This window comes from Photinus pyralis, unplaced genomic scaffold (assembly GCF_008802855.1).
Source record: "Photinus pyralis isolate 1611_PpyrPB1 unplaced genomic scaffold, Ppyr1.3 Ppyr1.4_LG4, whole genome shotgun sequence".
Taxonomy (NCBI): Eukaryota; Metazoa; Arthropoda; class Insecta; order Coleoptera; family Lampyridae; genus Photinus; species Photinus pyralis.
Genome location: NW_022170511.1, coordinates 11,868,724 through 11,889,274, shown reverse-complemented (window position 1 = coordinate 11,889,274; position 20,551 = coordinate 11,868,724). Strand labels below are relative to the sequence as shown.

The 20,551-nt window shown below is 36.4% G+C and overlaps 1 protein-coding gene across 1 annotated transcript; it reads right to left on the bottom strand.

Annotated features, from left to right (window-relative positions):
* Nucleotides 1-657: 657 nt before the first annotated feature.
* Nucleotides 658-18,473, bottom strand: LOC116168841 (G1/S-specific cyclin-D2-like). Its single transcript, XM_031484830.1, has 5 exons — nt 18,040-18,473; nt 16,672-16,887; nt 5,819-5,984; nt 2,392-2,537; nt 658-2,102 (listed from the first exon to the last, which is right to left on the bottom strand). The coding sequence occupies exons 1-5, from the start codon at nt 18,229-18,231 to the stop codon at nt 1,881-1,883; spliced, it is 942 nt and encodes a 313-aa protein (XP_031340690.1). The 5' UTR covers nt 18,232-18,473; the 3' UTR covers nt 658-1,880.
* Between the last annotated feature and the right edge of the window lie 2,078 nt (nt 18,474-20,551).

Here is a 20,551-nt window from a genome sequence, read left to right as displayed (position 1 = left end):
TTCCATTAGCAAAAATGCAATTTTGGTGTTTCACGCTTTATGACCAACCATGTATAATTAAAATTATTACTGCCTAGTAGACATTGAAGAACCTCAAAACTTTTTTCCATAATCCTGTATATATCCCTCGATAATACACCGTTTCTAGACATATTATCAGCGATCCTGAATTTTGGCACATCAAAATATTTCTTCTTCTAATTTTAGTGAGACTATAAAAGCTTATTTGAAACTAGACGGAGGGAAAAAGAGTATCCTAGTAATACTTGTATCAGTTGTATCACTCCAAAAACATCAATTTTAATCCCTTTTGGTTTGAACACGCGAGATTTAGATTCAAATAATAGTGCAGACCTGAGACCTATGGGAAACAAAATCGATGTCCTTAATACATAGTGTCTTGCTATTCACCTTTATGCTTTTTGTACGCTGAAAAACACTTGCAAGCCCTCAATGTTTGCATTTTGCAAAGTTTCGAAACTCACAAGAGATTGAAAGTACTTTCAATACAGGCCACCAGGTATTTTGAACAGTCCCAAGAACTGCCCAGTTCTACTTCCATTTTTTTTAAATTTTTTCTTCAAAAACTTTCAAGGTCGTAAAATGTATACACATAAATTTTAAAGAAAATCTTTATTATAAAAGAAATATTCTCCATATAATTATTTACATAACAAAAATTACAAAATAAGCATAAAATATGATATGTGATTTATTTACAATAAAATATTTTAATATTTATACTGGTTCTGTTTTATGGAACTGTATTGAGGTATATTTTATTAATTTATATACTATTGTGAGCAATGACAAAATGTAGCTTCATGAAATATTGTTTGAAATGGCAGTGAGTGTGGTTGGTGAGAATGGATATTTACAATTTTATATAACATTTTTAAATATGTACACTAGTTTTCATTTCAGCGAAAAACAATTATATAATATATATGCTAATAAATATGCCCAAGCGCATTAGGTACTATAAGTTGGTTAATTTCAAATTTCCTGTGTAGGTCAAATAACACACTAAGGTGCTTTGTATGGCATAGATTTTAAAATTGAATCACAAATCGTCTCGTATATACGGTAATCACATTTGTAGATTAGAATGAACATTATGGTACTACAAATTCAAAAAAAGCAGATTATAAAAATATCAGCGTTAGTTGGGATTACAATAATTAATACTATAAAAATATAACACATTAATAAATCGTTGCATTGATTGTTGTTCATGTATTGCTGCTACAGTTATAAATTTGTAAAGGTAGATATGTGCCGCTCATAAGGGCACAACGGAACCGATGAATGGAAGACATTCTATTGTGAGCAATTGGTACTAATATTTTGTATATTTTATCAGTAACAAAAGTTAATAATTATTTACTAATTAAGCAGTCTTTGCAAATTTCGATCTAAAGTAAACGATACATGGGTATAAAAGTAATCCTAAACTAGCTTAAAATTACTTAATGGAACACTTTTCTGTTGTAGGAACAGAGATTGCAAGGCAATTTGTGTATTTACACTGACTAAGTGTTTTATTGGTTTCTGCTGCACCCTTACCATAAAGGATACAGCAGGAATGAAACAAATAAGTAGGTATTTCTTAAACTAAATAGTTCTTATTAAAGCGTAATGTATTGCCTTCCCCCCGAAACCATGACTTGCACATAAATTCTGTTTATCTTAGGTACAATAAGTTCTCCACATCGTTTTTTGTGGCAAATTGCACAAAAAATGAATTCTTCTCCTCTGCCTCGCCAGCAGATCACCACATAAATACTTTTTAGATCTTTTGGCTGCACCAGAAATACGCTTATGCCACTCATGACTTTCCTTCATTACTTTATCTTAATTAAATATATCACTATGATCCCTTAAAAGTGGATATCTCTCACGTCTGTCGGAGTTCCCGCCGATTCCTGCTCTTGTAATTTGTCGGACGTGGACGGCGGTGGCGTAAATTCGTCCGCCCTGACCGAGCAAGTCGAAAAATTATCTAAATCACCATGCGTCGAGCAACTGGAACTACTTTGACTTGACGACGATGATACCCTAACCATATTTTCTATTTGTTTAAAGCAGTCTAGAATATAATCCTGTAAATAAAAAAAGAACATTACAGTTAGAGATTAAAAAAAGGAAGAAGAGATCAATACAATGACACTTTGCTCTTGAATTCGGTTGGGCCGAAAAAAATGAGAGAAAAACTGAACACATTTGACTAATTTATGTGTACGTTATAAAAACTAGGCAGCAAAAAGTAATTGGTGGGCTACACACAAGGCAGTTAAGTTTTTTTTATTTCGGTAGTGTTAACATATGGCAGTATGTCACCTGTTAGAGAATCTGGGGGGATTATTTTTGGTTTTTAAATCCAATACGTACCTGTTCAGTGTTGGTTATTTCGTGGAGCATTTGTAAGAGGTCATTGAAAGTTCGGCCACTTTTACTAGTCCACCCTAAACCACACAGCGCCGATGCTACAGTAGCTGAAGCGATTGTGCTCGGTAGATAACTCGTGAAGTCGAAATCTGGAACAAAGAGGTATGTTTGAAATTTCTGTTCATTTGAAGGTATAGACTGGAAAGTGGGAAAGAAAGAGAGAAGGAATTTAATTACGCCAAAAGCGTATGTATGATGGAGAGAGGAAATTAGTTTTAAATTACTAGTGTAAGCCGACCGGCGGACTAAAAGTGCATCGAAAACGTGATGAAAGGGTTTCCGAGCGATGCCGCCCAGTTTGGCTCTTCTTCGGCAGTTGTACCTTGCACAATTTAAACTGGAAATTCCTCACGAAGTTGACAGAAGAGAAGTGTTCAGGTGTTGAAATTCCTTTTAACACCACTGTTTAATAATGGACCATCGCTGTTTAAATACGCTTTCTCATAATTTTACAGTCAAATGAATTGTTCTCGTTACATATTATGGAGGGCGCCTGGTGAAATTATTTCGGCTTACATATGTCGGATGGAGAAACGATTTGTTTAATTGATGAAAATGAAGGAAAATACAGGATGTCTGCCTGCTGCCTCTCTACGGAACAAATTCATTCACGCATGAATTCAACTTAAATTATCATTAATAAAAAGCGTGACCAAATGTACTCGAGTTTTTATGAGGTACGCCAAATATTTTGGTGGCTTCGTGGGTCTGGAATATACAAGGCTAACTGGATGACGTCAGAGGTCTTTGAACCATTTTGTAGGGTTCTGTAGAATGATTCCGACAATCATAAAGTTGACGCAAATTAAGATTTTTTTTAAGATGACCAACTTGCTCGTAGCGTTCAAGAAGTTCGCCGCACTACGTTGGTAACGGTTTTTGTATGCATTTAATGCCTTTTAGTTATTCTTATCACAGCTGTTTAAAACAAGATATTTGATATCGGACTTCCTTTGCTACGTAACTTTTCCTATAGTCTGACATTGGTTTGCGAAACCCACACATTTATATTCAGGATGAATCTCAGAGTCATCCGGGACAATCGTCCGGCCATGACACTACTGAGTAACATTTACCTGTTTATTATAATATGCAAATTTTTCGGGCAAAGTAAAGTAGTAGACGAAACGGCAGCAGAAGGTTGTCAAATGGAAAACGCAAGTTTCGCTTTGTACAAATTAAAAGTAATTGCATTGGCGAGTTGAAATTAATTCAAATAATCGCGTTGCATCACTTAAAACCAACGAATCATTGTAAAGCATGTATAAATTAGATAAAACGTCGTTAATATGCTAGCGTGAACGTCGAGAGTATGTGAAGAGCGTTCATAAAATCTAATTGGCATAAAGGAATTCCAGAGGAAAATAACTAGTTGATCCTGCAAATCTATAAAGCAGAGAATGCTGTGGTGGGTGTATTGTTTTATTGAAGTAGCGGCAGCAAGTTTATAGGTCTGCGGTGCAGACTAAGAACCGAAGAAGTTAAGGGAAGACGCTTTGACGACGGACCTTAAACCTTGTCCTCTTTTTGGAGCGGTGCGCAGTTCCGATAAGTTAAGCCGCGGGTGGCCCACCCGCCCATCGCCTATTACTGTGAGAACAAGAGTAATAAAATTGCACGTAAGGAAGTATTGCACTTTAAAAATGGAAGAATAAATTAATTTAAACACTGTAGGCGTAATTGGAATTTCAGTTACAAATCATCACGTGAAGTTTCACGTTATATTAAAATAAACGTAACAATGATTAGAGCTTAACTTATGGCGTACCCCTTCCTCTATGTGAGGTCTCTCTCCGCACCACACAAGAAGAAAACTTATACGGGTGAACATTATTGGCGGACTTACCATTCATAACTTCATTAAAATCGCACCTCAAGACAGACAGCCCACTTTCCAAATATTCAAATCGGCAAACGATCGAGATATGTTTACCATTATCACTTAAAATTAAAATTTGTGGTTCACTGTTCGATGTCGAAATACGTGTAGGGATGACGAATTCTTCAGAATAAATTAAAAAACCAGTTGCTCGCTTGCAGGAAGTTAATGGTTACATTTAGTAACGTAGCGGGTAATCTGAAGCAAAAAAAATCAAATCGAACACTTTCACCTTTGCTTCGTTTCCAGTAAATTACTGTAATTGTGAAAAATGGGACACACTATTGAAAAATGATCCTCTAATGTGTATAATTAAGTGTTGTCATTTCCACTGTTGGGTTTGGGAACATTTTCGGCGATTTGACAGTCGGTCAAAATTGATTAACACAAAAAACAGTTTGGAAACGACCTATTTTTCTAGGCTAAATTGGACACCTGTGGCAAAAAGACCTTCAAAACGTACACGGGGAAATCTCCGAATATCGGTCTGAAGCTATAGCAACGTTCCGTGCTGATTTAGAGGTCGAAACTGAGGCCGGGATAGAAAAAGGGTGTAGCGTCGTTTGGAGACTTTAATGCGTCATTAGACAAGAAACCCGTTCTCAATTAGATTGAAAATCGCTTTGTAATTGAAACTATGGGAAATTATAGTTCGAAATGGCTTTTGATCTACTCTTCCATGGAAACTGGCATCGGAGTAAAGGGTACATTAAACAAAACCTTCAAAGGAGTGTTGATAAAAATGAAGTCCATCGGCTGCCAAACTAATTGCGACCATGGCGATTGTTTTTTGATAAAAAGCCACCCCTTGAGGACTTTGTATTTTGCAAAGTCATTTTGTCACTGATACATAAAAATTAAAAATAGTTGGTACCATGATAGTCGTGGTGCCTCACTAATCGCGAGACTTGTTTTTTTGTATTATCTTATACTTATGTGGCGCGACTTATATCACAATGTACATAAAGTAATTAAGATGGTTTTGATAAAATTATGAAATAAAGCTCTAAAATAGGGGGGTTTTGACGAACCTTTTCAGTGAGGTCAGTTTTTTTCAATTTGAGCTTATTCCTTTTGTCACAGCGGTCAGTTTTAACGGTACACGCGATGGACCATGGTCGCCACAAACTACAGAATACAGGTAAAATAAGTTATTTTGCGGTTCTAAAATTGAGAGTTAAAATAACAGGTTATGTACTTAAGCACTGTCACGCGTAAATACATCAAAAGGCGCGCCGGGGTAAAGATATGCAAATAGACAAAATAAAGTTTAACGTGCAGATTTAGAGTTGTGGGAAAATTGCGAAAATTATTTCAGTCTCCTAGGGGCCGCATTTAGGTTACGCCGACAGCTCAAACGATCGTCTGGACCTTGAGCACGAAATTAAACAGCCATTCATCTTTAAAACCACAAAGATGCTTATATTTCGCGTAAGTAATATAAAGGAGGTTAAGGTAGGTATTCAAAGTGGATCGTAAAGATGTACTAACCTCTCGCACAAAGGGCTATAAGTGTTTTGGCGTGACTATTAACCATATTGTACTTTATTCCTATAGATTCAACAGGTAGCCTCCTAAGGATGTGTGCCAAAAAATCCTGCGGTGTCACCACTGTCAAATCCCATTTCAGCTTACTGACGACTAGAAGTTCGCATTTCTGAAACAAAAGAGTATTGGATGAAATTACTAGGAAAGACAAAATGAATTTTCTGGTCATAAACGGTTTTAATACGACAACAGCATTTATTTGCGATCCATAATAGGTAGTTGTAACAACCATTGTGCGATCTCGTATTGCAATACCTATCTACTTTTGGCATTGTTCTTGAGCGCCACAACGGTGAAGAATTCTAGTTTTTGCAAAGAGAAGGCCAGGTAAAGCAGCAGGGATGAAGGTCGCGGGCACTGGCTCGCTCGGAATGCCCATTAGTTCGGACCCGTTCAGCCTGTTCGCGAGATTCATTAAACCAGGGATTGTAGAAATCAAATTGGTAAAATTAAATACTAGCAAGACTCGCTCACTTTCTATTCAAACCGAAAGCACTCCTCTCCAAAAAATCGGAAAAAATTCCTACATCATTTCATAAACCACCCGATTGCGTATCAGATATTATTTAATAGCTAGGCGGAATGCGTATAAATTTCAGTTATTTATTAAGATTTAAAAAAAGAAGGGCCGCTTATGTATATAAACGCCGCAACAGTCACAAGCACAATAAGCTCGGCCTATACCTGAGCGCATCCACCAATTAATATTCTACGCTGGCCCTACCAAAAAGTCGTAGAAATTCTTGGCCACCAACCGAATTTCGAGAAGTCAGCATGATATTAACCACTCGTGCACTATCATCAATCCTAGTTAAAATTTTAATTACAGAATCTATTATTGAACCGATCACGTACGAATAAATCGGTCCATATCGATAATTGCCACAAACTAGTATGCTAATTAAATTGTTCAAATGAGAAATTTTCGTCCCCCTCCAATAGATCATCCTCAGGTTCACCATTGAACTTAAATTTGCTGCGTTGTCAAACTGAAATAATCGTGTTCTCACGCTTTAATCTCGTGATGTTCAATCAAATCCATTATATTACCCTGCTATTCATACCACTTCACGTGCGGTCTAATAATGAATCTTGGGCGCAGTTCTTTAAATGCCCAGCGCCATTATTTCCCACTAACCTTGAAACGTTAGTATTGATGTCTTCATTTCTTTTAAATTCGCAAATCGCTAATAAATACAAAGACACATACGACACACCAACTGCCTACGCTTATCATCGATACAAAAGAACTATCGGTTCAATGTAATCAATCAACTAATTTTAATGACTGGCACTTTCAGTTTCGACATAATAACAACTTTTTTTCAATTATTGTTATATGATAAAAATGCTCAGATTTCAATAGGCGACGACGTCGACGTACCTATAATTTAACAATTCCGCCCCAAAAAAAACAACAAAAGCCAAATATTCAAATCAATATAAAACATATTCTTCGTTTTGCCGTTGTTGGAAGAATTAACGCGAGAATTAACGTATGAAAAAGCTCGAAATGCCTATTGAAGTTTATTTTTTATAATTGTTAACAATGTTTCTATTCTGTAGCGCTGAACCGAGGAAATATAATTAGGAAATAAGCGAGCACACTTCCAATTATAATAATGAACAATAACCTCAATCGTTAGATTTATTAAAATTACAGGGTTTAAACAACTTTTTGACGTAATCATGATCGGGGGAGGAACTATTAATTCATGTTTCTTCATTTGCAATAAGCGCTAATAGCACCGAAAACTAAACAAAAAACGGTTGACAATTTGACACAAAGGAACAAAAAGGTGAATAAGACAAACACTTACAACTTTAAAAGGGCGGGGGGGGGGGGTGATAATATAAGATCACATTCATGTTCACCGGGAAGAATATGATCGGGGAGGGGGTGTGATAATATAAGATTACAATCATGTTCACCGGGCGGGAAGAATATGATCAAAGTCTAATCAAGTGTGGATTATAATCATGTCAGAATGAACGTGATAGGTCTCGACCAGACCTTCCCGCCAGAAGCAAGATTTTGGATCAAGTTATCTAATTTTCTTAAGAACAAGGTAACACGCCCATACTCGTTGGAAAACTAAACAAAAGGTATATTTTGGTATGTACCTATGGGTGAAGGTGGAATAACGTCATCTTACGATCAAATTCGTTGGAGAAAGTTAATTGTCTTTTCGATGAAGTTCAGATGAAAACTCGCGCTTTTTGTAAATGGTTCAATACCATTTTCTCTTAAAGTGTGGTGTTCCCTTTTGCTAATACATGGTAAAATATGTTGTACAATTTTCTTCCATCTTCTTTCCTTTCTGGAAAATTAAGTGTTTGAATACATAATTTTGCTTGAGTAAAATCCAAGCGCATTCATGCTATACAAAGGCCCGTGGATCCCATAGAACTTTTCAATTTTTCAAATTTCAAAAATGTAGCTACTTAAAAAACTAATGAACTTCTCGACCCACAAGAATTGATGCATTCGTCATTCGCTCAAGATGACTCCACAAAGAAAAGTTGCTGCTGCTGCAGACATCTGGGAAGACCGTTGAACCAATAGAAAATTAAAAATATTCCATTAAGAAAATGGCGGAGGACCTATAAGGCTATAACCGATGAATCGCTCAAAATTTACTGAATGAATATGATATAAAAAAATTTTTTTATTAAAGATTTCAGAAGCTTAAGCGGAATGATTCTACTCGATAGATGATATAGATTTTGACGACAAAGAGTAATAGACAGTCAGACCATTACAACAAAGGATACGGCAAGAAAATAGATTTCTAAAGGAGCAGAATAATGGGTAAAAAAATTAAAACTACGAAGAAAAAATGTACCAGTAGGTAAGTCACTTGTGCTTCAAAGGCAGTAGCGACTCGCAAGGGTGAAAACTTTTTTGACGTTACTTCTTAAAATCGTCTTAATCCAAATGCAAAATGCTGGGTAAATACCTTGTTGCGTTTAAGCACCATTTTACGTGAGAATATGGAAAGCAAAGGAAACAATTTTTCATTCAGTCACAATGGCACAAATTGTATGTCGAAAAATTATTGTCGATATTTTCTACTTACAGAAGAACTCGCCGATTACGATCGTTGAAAGTGGTTATCGTTTGGAATTTCGGAAAATGTTCATTTTAAAAGAAAGGTAAATCTACTTCCACGTACTAAGGGTAGGCGATTTAAAAGTTTAAACAATCGGCAATCGATCATTATCAACACTACTCGACATAATTTAAGTTTTTCTCAGTCTTTGAGACCAAAAAATGGTAAAATCCTGCCGGTCATACCCCCAAGATCTTGTTTTTGTGACTTCAAGACGTAAAAAAACAACTGATTGACTATACAGAAAGGGATACAATTCAAATCTAGAGCGACGCCTGAAAACTCGAGCTATATTTTTTAAACTGGCCTTAGTAACTTGAACGGATGTTCGTAAAACAAAATTTTTTTACAAGCGATCAAAAAACGCCCATTTTTTGCAACGAATCTCAAAAATTGGTCCAATTTTAAATTGTTGTTACTTTTTGAACTATCTGATTGATGTTCTACAATCTTTAGGGAGGGGGGTAGTGGATTTTATTGTTCCTTTAGGAGCCACAATGCATTAAAAAAAGGTTAACTCAGTTGTTTAGAAAAGTTTGAAAAAATGGGCGTTTTTTGATCGCTTTTATTGCGTTGTCTATTTGAATGCCTTTCTACGTCTCCTTTCCACAATAGGAAGGTCTTTTTGACACCAAAATAACTAAAATTTTTGGGTGACTTTGTCGGTACCCACTTCCGACGTCTCGTTCACCCGCAATTCCCATTTTATTTGATTTCGCTAAAATTAACCCTCCACAAAATAGTAGATACACAATTTTTGGACACTTCTCATAGCTCGAACTTCTAACCCTCCAAGAGGCGTGCTATGCAAAAAGTGGTTAGTTTCGCCCCTAGGAGAAAAGACAAAATTCCGTCACGCAGAAGTTGTGCGCGTTTACAAAATCTTTCCGACACCAATTAGTTAGTATACCGTTAGTATAGCACGCTCGGGGATGGCGCTCAGATGTCGACGACCCTACATCATGTAGCCCCTTCCCTAAAGTTGTTAATTACACGGCCCCGGTAGGTACAAAGTACACTCCTCGTCTTTCTACAGGCGTTCTTCTGCGGGCCCGCATTGGCTGCCAGCCAGCCAGCCGGCCAAAGTGAGATTAAAAGCAACCTTTTTACACATAAATTTGCAAAAATGTTCTAAAAATTTTAGTCCCAAAACCGGCGTCATCAAATAAACGATTCAAGAATAAATAACCCTTCCATGAAAGTGACAAATTTTATAACAGCCTGCAACAAGCATTAAAAAAAGTAGGTAATGCAATAGTCTGCCTGTCTGCGTCCACCCAAAGTTCTGTCACAGTAAGCTGTGGTTCTGTTTCTGATGATCGTGAACAGCTAACTATCCCGATAAAACTGCAGTGTTTGCTGAACCTTTCCAGACAGACAAAATATAACTAAGTTAACACTACAAATACATGACAAACTGATTGTTATTAATTCCACAAAACAAGCATGGTGGCTAGTTGAGCTACCCCATGAAGTTCAATAGTAATGGGAATTAACTCCGAACCAATTCAGGCAATGAAACAATAGAAAACGTTCATGAAAGCTAATTAACTTTCTTTTGAAACACAAAAAGGCTAATTAAGTTTGATTCTTTGATTAGATACGATAGTGTCCTTCTGTTCAAGTAATGAAACGATTAATTACAAAGGATGCCATTGTACTCAAGGTACCCACACGAAAAATTTTCACATTCCTCAGGTTGTTGGGCAAATGAAACGAGGAATGCACGAAATGCACGGTTGAAATATTAAACGTTTCTACCAACAAAAACCGAAAGTGAGAGATACTAATGATTTTGCCAAAGACATTTGTCCACGAATCCCGTAACAGGCGTTTCTTCGGGATGGGAACACGCGTAGTTTATCTTGTTTTCCTTGTTGAGAAAATGCAAATGACCGTGTAGAAAAACTAGAAATCGGTAATTAATTAACATAAATGAAAACGAAACGCTTTACGAAGAACTGGTTATTATTATTAATAAGCAAGTGCCGGCTCATTAAAGGGAGCGTAATTTTCAATTCTCAACAAAAGGATTCGAAATTACCCGGCCGCGGAAAAAATTCGTTAAAGTTCTGAGCGCGACCGCAAAAATGCAGAAATGTGTATACGTCATCCTTACGTAATAAAACCGGCTCTATGCGTTATTTGAATGCAGTAACCATCCCACTATAAATGCTGTTCCAAAGGAGTCAATGCCTTTAAATTTCAACGGTTTAAATAGTCTTAAGTCTTATCAGTCATCAACCTGAATGTAATTCAGATTCGAATACATAATCAGGAAAAATTACGTTTTGCTCGGCCAATAAAGATTGTAATATAATTATAAATGAATAAAAATTATGAAATATGCGGCGGCCTACGCGAAGCTCGAAAGTGCTTTTGCGCCCGTTGCTGTCATCATTAACTAGGAAATAATTTTGAACTGCAACTTTTTAATAAATAATGTTTCGAAATCAAAGTTCAATTGGAATTATTAATTGGAAGAAATAATTTGTTTGCCTGAGAATATAATTTCTGTTGGTAACGCTTATTTGCGAGAATGTAATGCAAATTATGATAATGTATGATACGAATTCCAAAAATAATAACGAGTGCGATTTGACTGGCGCCTAGGAGAAAGAAACAAATAATTGTTTAAACGTCGACCCTGTATTCAAAAAAAAGGGAACGGCGCCAGCGTATTAACAAGAGCGGTATTTTCGGAGGTATTACATGCACCTATTGTTAACTACATATTGTAATGTCAAAAGATGAGAAATGTTTATCCTGCGCTTTACCATAAGCAGAAATTTAACAATGAGTGTTTTCAAAGTCAAAAGATCTTATTGCCTTTTTCCGAGAAGCTGAAGGTAGGTCAGTGGATATATGTGGAGGGATGCAGCAGGTACAATCTACCTGTTATAAAACCAAGAATTCTCTTAAATATCAACAGGTATGCGGCAGGTACTTTACGGTTTTTATATTCATTCTTGGACAATTTAAAGGGCCCTGACTGGCGAAACGTTATAAATAGGTGCTCGATGGGAAATTTCAGGGCATGGGTGGTATTTTTGAGGCGTTACGAAATTTACTCCACGCGTCAACGATAACAAATGATAACAATTACCAAATCACCAATTTCTACTATCGTAAGTGAAACAAGAAAAGGCGACAGGACGAACACGTGTAAAGTGCTTAGCGCTTTAAAATTGGAAAAGAAAGTTCATCGTCCTAAAATTGGGTGCGAAATGTACATATAAACAATGGAGATAATACAAAGCACTTTAAGGCTAATCAGCTGTTATTAACAGGAGCACTACAGAAATCAGCTGAGAGCTCGTACGGAACTAAATTATGTTTATTTAGTTTGAGGTGGAACCCCGGGAATATTACAACGAGGCAAAGGTAACGAATAAATTTGCATAATTTAAAATTGGCGAGCAAACCCGCCACGGTCGACAGTACAAGGAAATTCCTCGCAAGCCTCACAAGCACGCTAATTATGAATGGGTCTCACAAAAACTATTCCTATGGCATCATCAGTTAGCAAGTAGAAAGGTCAACCAATCAGCTGTCTTTGACATTCATATATCACATAAATAATAATAAAAGCTTTCATTCATAATTGCAAATAGTACCGAACGCTACTTTGTACCGGGTCCGGGTTCAAGTCCGATACGAATAAAATTCGCGTTCATAAGGAACAAACACCATTGGAACTTGGGATTTATCTGCTCAGCGCGTTGCGTTATCCACAGGAAGTTTGTCTAAAAAGAGCAAACTTAACGCCGACAGTACGCAATCTTATCTCGTGAGATCACCAAATCGATTATTATACAACGTATTTCCTGAAGGAGCAGAGAATAAAGTTCTAAGTGGCGCCCGGTGTCGCCTAATTGCATTTAATTCCGGATATTTACCGGCCGTCCAATTTTAATCAGCAATTCTTCCTCCCCAAGTCTGGTTCACGTAACTGCATTTAAAACACGGTCTGCGGTCTTTTAAATGCCGCCGCGTCTTGTGCCATAAAAAAGTTCGCTACGGCAATTTAAATCTTCATAAAAGTAGAAAATGCCGGACTCCATCTTGTTTCTCGGCAACACGTTGAATTTATTCTGGTCGACTTAACGATTCTTATAATTTCGCATGCGAGCCGAATGCGCCTTCATATTTGCATTTCTTCGACAACGTAGACACGGTTTGTGAATTTCTCGAAGTACGAAAACCAGCGTGGTTTAACAGAATTGTAAGTCAAAAATGATCTTATGTTGGATCAGACAAAGAAGAACATCAACCGCAAGAATTTCAGTTGGAATCCGTTTTCAAATTTATTCCTGGCGCATTCTTCAAGGTATCTTATCTGAAATCCCCGAGGTGCACTACAGTGCTCCGAACTCTTTTAAATTTTCCTATCGGAAAGAGTTCACTAAAACGGGGTCATATATCCATGTACCTAAACTAAAGAATTTCACAGGGAAATTTTGGCTCCTCGAAATGGGGGTTTAGCTCGGGGTTTAGCAATTCTTCGTCGAAAAAATGTATGGAATGCAATTGAATCCGTAATTCCCCAGTGAAGTTGGTTGATGACATGACAGTTTTAAACTTAAAATGTACTGTCCCAATTTATGGTTTTTTGAATTGTTCTTGGATTCGAGAGTCGATAATTCAAACCTCCATTTCACACACGAAAAAATTTAAATAAAATACATTTCAAGGGAGCACAAAAGCGGATTTTAATTCCTCATGATGGCAAATTGTAATTGCCATTTTGGATTTTATGTTTAAAAACAGGAGATTATTTCGTTGAGTGAATTCTCTAATTCAATGATTATTGAAGAGGGACTGTGAATCAATAATTACATAGTCATTACTAAATTGTTATAGGTACTTACTGACAATAAAATTCCATAAACAATGAGTAAAACAAATAACAAATTGCTTAGAAGATAATTTAAAAAAAAATCGCAATTGCACTAGTCACCGACGTGGTATATTGTCATTTTTTATATCACATCCAGGGTGCAAAAATGAAAAAGGGTAGGTTTCTTTTGATGAGACCTTCCAGAAGCCGAGCCAGAAGCATATTTTTGGGACGATTGTCCATACCTATCACAGCATAAATCCTAATTTTTACAAAATGTTGATATATTGTGCAGCTATAGGTATGGGGTGTCAATTTTAAAACTTGCAGTCGGCCATATTTTCCAAACTAAAGATATTGAAAATCGCGCAAAACCGTTTCGGGGGTATTGAGGGGGAACCAGAATGACGTTATGAGTCACAACCCCCCAGCCCCCCCTTTTCAAAAATCCTAAATGACTCCATACTTGTGACACAACGTTGGAAAGCTACTGAAAAATGCTTTCCAGAGATACCAATAAAGTCAATATTCATTAAGACAATTTAAGAAAAATTTTTAATTAACAAAAAAAAACTAAATGTTGACATTGAGGGATTTATGGCAAATTGGCCAAGAACTTCAACCTGAGCTGCTTCATTAAGCAATCTTAGTTGCTTTCTTTTGCTCATATTACGCATAGTCTCTTTTCATAGTATACCGCATATTTTGAAAACTATGAGTTTAAAAAAAATAAAAACCCAAATTTCGTTCCACCCCACCAGGACAGGACAGTTTTGCAGAAAGTATAAACAAATGAACGATATAAATTAGAAAAACATACGTAACTATAGTAACAAATAAATTATGAATGGTATCAGTGTCTAATATGTCTTGTCTTTTAACATATAAAGGGTCGTAATTATATAGAACGATTTCGGTAGTATATAATATAAGAGCAATCAAAATTCCCATATGACAAAATAATTTAAATGGCCCTTCATTCACTGATAAAACATCAGTAGATTGTTAAGAACAAACGTGCCCTACGTACGGTGGCAATAAAAAGAATTTTCAGGAAACTTTTAAACCGTATCGCATATTTTAGAAACATTCCAAATTCATTTTTGGAAAATTTAATTTTAGCAATTGCATGCCTAGCGCTTGACGTCCCAGAGCTTTTTTTTGGAAAATGCAGTTTGAACTACCGGAAGGGAGCAGTTTTTTTTTGTTTTTTTAGTGGCGTTAAATTTGGTTTACTCTGCATACTACCGAAATTGTTTTGAGCATTTTACTATAGCTTCCATAAAACAGACTATCTACGTTAGTGGTTCTCAATCCTCACTACGCCACAAATCATCTTAGCCCGAAATAGGTACAATGTCTGCCTAGAGCTGTGGAAAGTGAAGATATAATCCAGTAAGGAGGAACTTAGAATTTTTTTAATTGGGTGGTTTTTTAGAGTCTCATTGAAAAATATTGTTTTATATCTGCTCAGGGGTCTCTATCGGATTTTTATAAGACGGCGCCTCTTTGATTATTGTTGAATAATTAATCTCGCCCTGATATGAAAAAATTAAGTGGTAGAAACATAGATAGAAATGCACGTTTTACGAATATTAAACATGTTTCCAATATACTCAAATACCTCGTCAAATACCTTTCCTTGTCTAAGAAGTTTATAGGCTAAGGTGCAACTTATGTAAGAGCCCCTCCAAGGTGGCTAAGGCACCTTATGAAATGTACTGCATTGCCAAACGTCCTTAGTCCTTTTATTGCTAGGAGAATTTTTCAAAAGAAATTCCCCTTATGAGATGGTTTTGGCCGTCTGTTCCTCGAAAACGAAAAGAGACAGCGATCAATTTCTAGGAGATCAAGGATCGGTGCTTTTGAATATGAGTCTGATTAAAAGTCGTGTTTCCGAATACGAACAGAGTACTGAAAATCGTGGGACATTATGGATACATATTATTTTGTACTACTATGGGCGAATTTAAATCTGAACAAACGATACAAAACAATCCGTCTTGTGAGTAATCGACAATACATTTTTGATGTACTGATCACACAATTCGTTTTTTGGTTCATGGGTACACGAAAGAGGATGGAGTTATAAGTGTGTTGATGGACAGCACTCTCGTGGTAGATAAAAGTGCATACAATATTCGAGTACGTATGGGGTGGCTCTTAAGCGTACGAGCTTATATAAAGGTGAGCGATGGAGAATTTTGAACTTCTCAAGTATAAATAGAATCATCTCATTCTTCCTGTAGGAAACAATTTTATTTAACTGAAGCTTTAATGAATGTGTGACTAGCTTAAGGAATCCACATAAGTTAATAGTCGTAATGAGTCAGAGTACAAACATAACTTTTTGAACTTGATATAGTTAATATGAATGTTGAGGACATCCCAAATGTAATAATAATAATTAAAGTCTATCGACACCGCCAGTTTAATTTACTAATTGCAGTTTATTTAATTCGATAAATTACTACAATTCCCTTTCACAGAGATGTGGGATTCGTCTTGAGAAGGAAGTGGATTATCGATCGACGTTTCTAAAACAGCGATAACCGAATAGTAAAATCTCATAAGTTCATTTGAACTTAAAATACCGTGTCATTGGGAACAATATGACGATAAGATTCTTGCGGATATATTGCGGTTATTAAGTTAAAACAATCAGGTTGGTAAGATTACTCTAATGAATGGGAGCAATAAGGAACACGGAAGGGGTTACTTATCACTGCACGGTCACCAAATGCCCACATAAAATGATAAGGTTACTTTTCGCGCCAACCTACTTTAAGTTAAATAACAACAGCTCTTGGCGCTTACCGCTAAGGGTGCAAGTGACTACTTACCCTTAGATCTTCGATTGTGATACTGTTATCGGTATAAAACACTAAAGTTTGTGCAGGTAACGGTTTAGGTTCACGAAGTTTCGAAGCAACGAGCATGCACGACGTGCCCAATAATTGTAAATGTGATTTGTTTATCGATCGAACTGCTAAAAATCGGTCCATAAAATTCACAGCTATAGGAAATACTTCGTCTTGACAATTCTGTTCGTCGCATACCTGAAAGAAAGCAAAACGTTGTAAGTGAACCCCTTAATCCAGGTTTGGTCAAAAACAAATTTAAACAATATGACGGAAATTGCGGTCGGTGCGATTAGGAACGTAAGTACGTATATAAGGATTTCATTAATAAAAAGTGGCAGTGGCAACTCTACTTCCAACTACATTCATTACTAAACTAGACAAATAAATACACTTATCAACAAACTCTTTAATTTACTGTGAGTTATGTAATAGGTGCTCTAAATATCTTTATTATCAAGCAAGATAGTACCACTTTCCAGGCATTTAAAATTTAAATCATAAATTTAACACAATATCATTTATCCGTGCCTAATGGTATCTTATCCACATATATTCATTTAAAAATATCGATTGGAAGTTATTGAACTAAGTAAGTAAATTTTCCCACGGCATTGCTGACTTTATTCCCCACAAATTTCTTTTTAACTTCGCTATCGTAACCCGCCAAGGCCGCTCAGGACAACGGCCCTGGAATGGGGCCACCATAGGGGACAGACACTAATTCGGGACTGTTACTAACTTAAATGCAATTTTTTACTGTTCGGTATTCAAATTTGGTATGGTGGGCGACCACCTGTTTCGCCTCGCTTTACCTTTAACTCTAAGAATGATGAGAAAACTGCCATAGGATGTATAAAAGTTTGCTTAATAAGGCGTTAATTTCCGCTTCGAGCTGAATACTCGGAATAATAATGTGTAAATTTAATTAAAGAATAATGAACTCTAGACTTTTAATTCTTTTACCTTTAAACGTGCCTTTTAAATAGACATTTAAACTATCCGTCGTAATCAAGTTATTTAAACATATGTCGGTCAGCTGATTTCACGCTAGAAATATTTAAACAATAGCGATGCGTGCGAACAATAAACCGCCAGGATGTACTTTTTCCATACTTTCCTGTACGCGTTATCGGGGTGATAAGAAAATAAGGAATAAAAACTATTCGTACCTTGAGTGACGTGTTCCCGGCACACACCCTAAGAAAAATCCTGCATTTTCTTCAAAGTTTTTACAATAATTCTACATTACTAGTTAGTACGAACATGCAGCGGCTACACTGATTTTAAATCCCGATGAATTGCAAACGTGGAGGAAACAAATTGTGCCGAGTTTCTGGAAATTCTTACCTCCATCATCCACTCGGCCACAATCTTGCGCATTTGGGGTGTCACCTCAGTTTGTTTACGTAGAAAAGAAGCGGGTAGCGCATATTGTTCTTCGCTCTTCAAGAGATTATTCAACACGCGATACGATAATAATACTTGATCGGGATAAGCTCTAGTTTCGGTCGTCGGTAATTCGCAACAGATCAAGTCCATATTTGCAATTCGCGGAATACCGGCCGAATTGTTTCTTAGCAATTAAAATTGAACACATAAAACACTTTAAAAAATTCACTGCTTGGTTTTCATATCACAGGCGCTTAAGTAGAATTGTTTTGGTTGCAAATATCTTTAAACTTTAGGAATGATTTGAGTTGGCTTCATTACAAGTCTTTTCAGTTTTTCTCGCGAAGTTTTGCGCGAGCTTTCGAATGCTTTCAAGTTTCTCGTTCGATGGAAATGAGCGGAATGAATTCAGATTTTCTCTAATCCCCAGTCTGGAGTTGACGAGAGCCGGCTGTATCCCCACCACTTGAAAGATTCCCGCTCAAGCTCGGAGCTTTTGGAACTATAAACTTTAGACGATGTCCCGCTTCGTCAATATTTTGCCGCCATTCATAACGTTACTTCGCGATCGCTTTTTAATTTCGCTTTAATACGTAAAACAATGCGAAAACGAAGAGCTTGCGGGCAAAGAAAATCGTCGGTGGTCCCGACCGCTTTTTGTCAATTTAAAAAAAGGTCACTCATTAAAATCGTCACATTCATTCTAATTTAAGGCATAATTAGTATGTCTAGCTAACAGGAAGGAGTTTAGCGGGTCAGGGGTTGAAGTAAGTGATGTATTGCTCGGGAAAGTTGTCCATTTAAACTTTAAAGAGCCGAATGCTCATCCCTTGTCGACAGTCGGTGTTTGACTCGGTTTTATTTCTATATTAGGAATCATATGGTCAATCATATGTTGAATGTTGGTGTAGTCTTTTCTGATGACGCATTGCACATGTGCCTCCACAAGTCTGATGTGCCGACCTAGCATTAAACAAGTTATTTAATTTCGCGTCTGGTGCCGATGCTTTCATGTGAACGGAAGTTGTTGTATTATACTTACATGTTGCAAATACTTTTTCGATTATCTTTTTCAATTCCTTTATCTTCTACAATTGCCGATTATGCGTGTTACTTTTGTTTCCGATTTCGACCTTACATAAAGAAGGTCAGCTTTTTTTTGCAATTCAGTCCAATTAATTTAAAAAGGTGATTAATCCTTCCAAGGCTCCGTGTACACCTTCAATAACTCGTTATTGAAGAACGCGTCAAAGGGCTGAACGGAAGATTTGTAACAAGTACACCGTAATTTGCTTTGACGGTAGAGATTAATAAACTGTCAAAATATTCTAAATGTCTCCACTTCATCAGATCACCAACCCGTTTATTGATTCATTAATATTTTATGACAAGAACCGATGATAAACATTTACAGTTTTTTCAATTTCGCGAACAATGTAATTTACATAATAGAGAAGGTTTAATTTAATTTTATTAGAACCCCTTGTAAAAGTCTGGATTTGATCGTGGAGTATTTATATGTACCTACCTATTTTTTTAGATATAAAGATACGTTTTTTTATCTGCAATTGGGAAAACATTTTTCAATTTAAAGTGTAGGTAGGTAGGTACTAGTTCCACGAAAACATCTCGTCATCGACGCGGAGCCATTAAACCGGAATAGCAAGATCTAGCTAGGATTACCTGCAAATAGATTGTTTTGGACCCTACCAAACAGCGTCATTATGAGTGACACACCAAAGTACGGGGTATTTTAAGTACAAAACAAAAGAAATGACCTCAATATAGAAATTTTACATGCTGAGAGCATGACTGGCTAGAGAAGTGATTCCCAAACTCGGGGGCGCAATGCACTATTAATTATGTTCAAACACAAGTAAAAATAAGGTATCTACTATTCGGTAAATTTGCCTTTTATTCATCACTTCATTAATCATTAGTGTGGTGAAAGCACCGATGTTACACAATGTTGCCAGCCGATAGCGATGTGCTATTTGTGTATGGACAGGGTAGTAGTCACCGCAGGGTACAACAGAGCCATGAGCTGCCTGTAGGATTTTTTATTTATTTATTTATTTATTTATTTATTTATTTATTTATTTATTTATTTATTTATTTATTTATTTATTTATTTATTTATTTATTTATTTATTTTCTGCTCTTCCTGTCCATACCATCTGAGGAATTATTGCGACAAACGAACATACGAGGAAGGGCAATGTGTGGTCCGTCGAACGTGATTGGTTTAGCATGAAACTGCTAAAGAAATACCAAACGAGTATAAATTGTGAAAACTCTTGTGCAGTAAATGTATTTGTTGTAAATTACTGAGTTATAAGGCAGTAGCATGTTATACAGGGTACCCATTATGTATGGAATATAATATACCTACAATGCGTTTATCTTATAATTGGAACATTTTGCATACAATGGCGTTTCCCGATGTTCCATTTAAAAAAAAACGCATCAA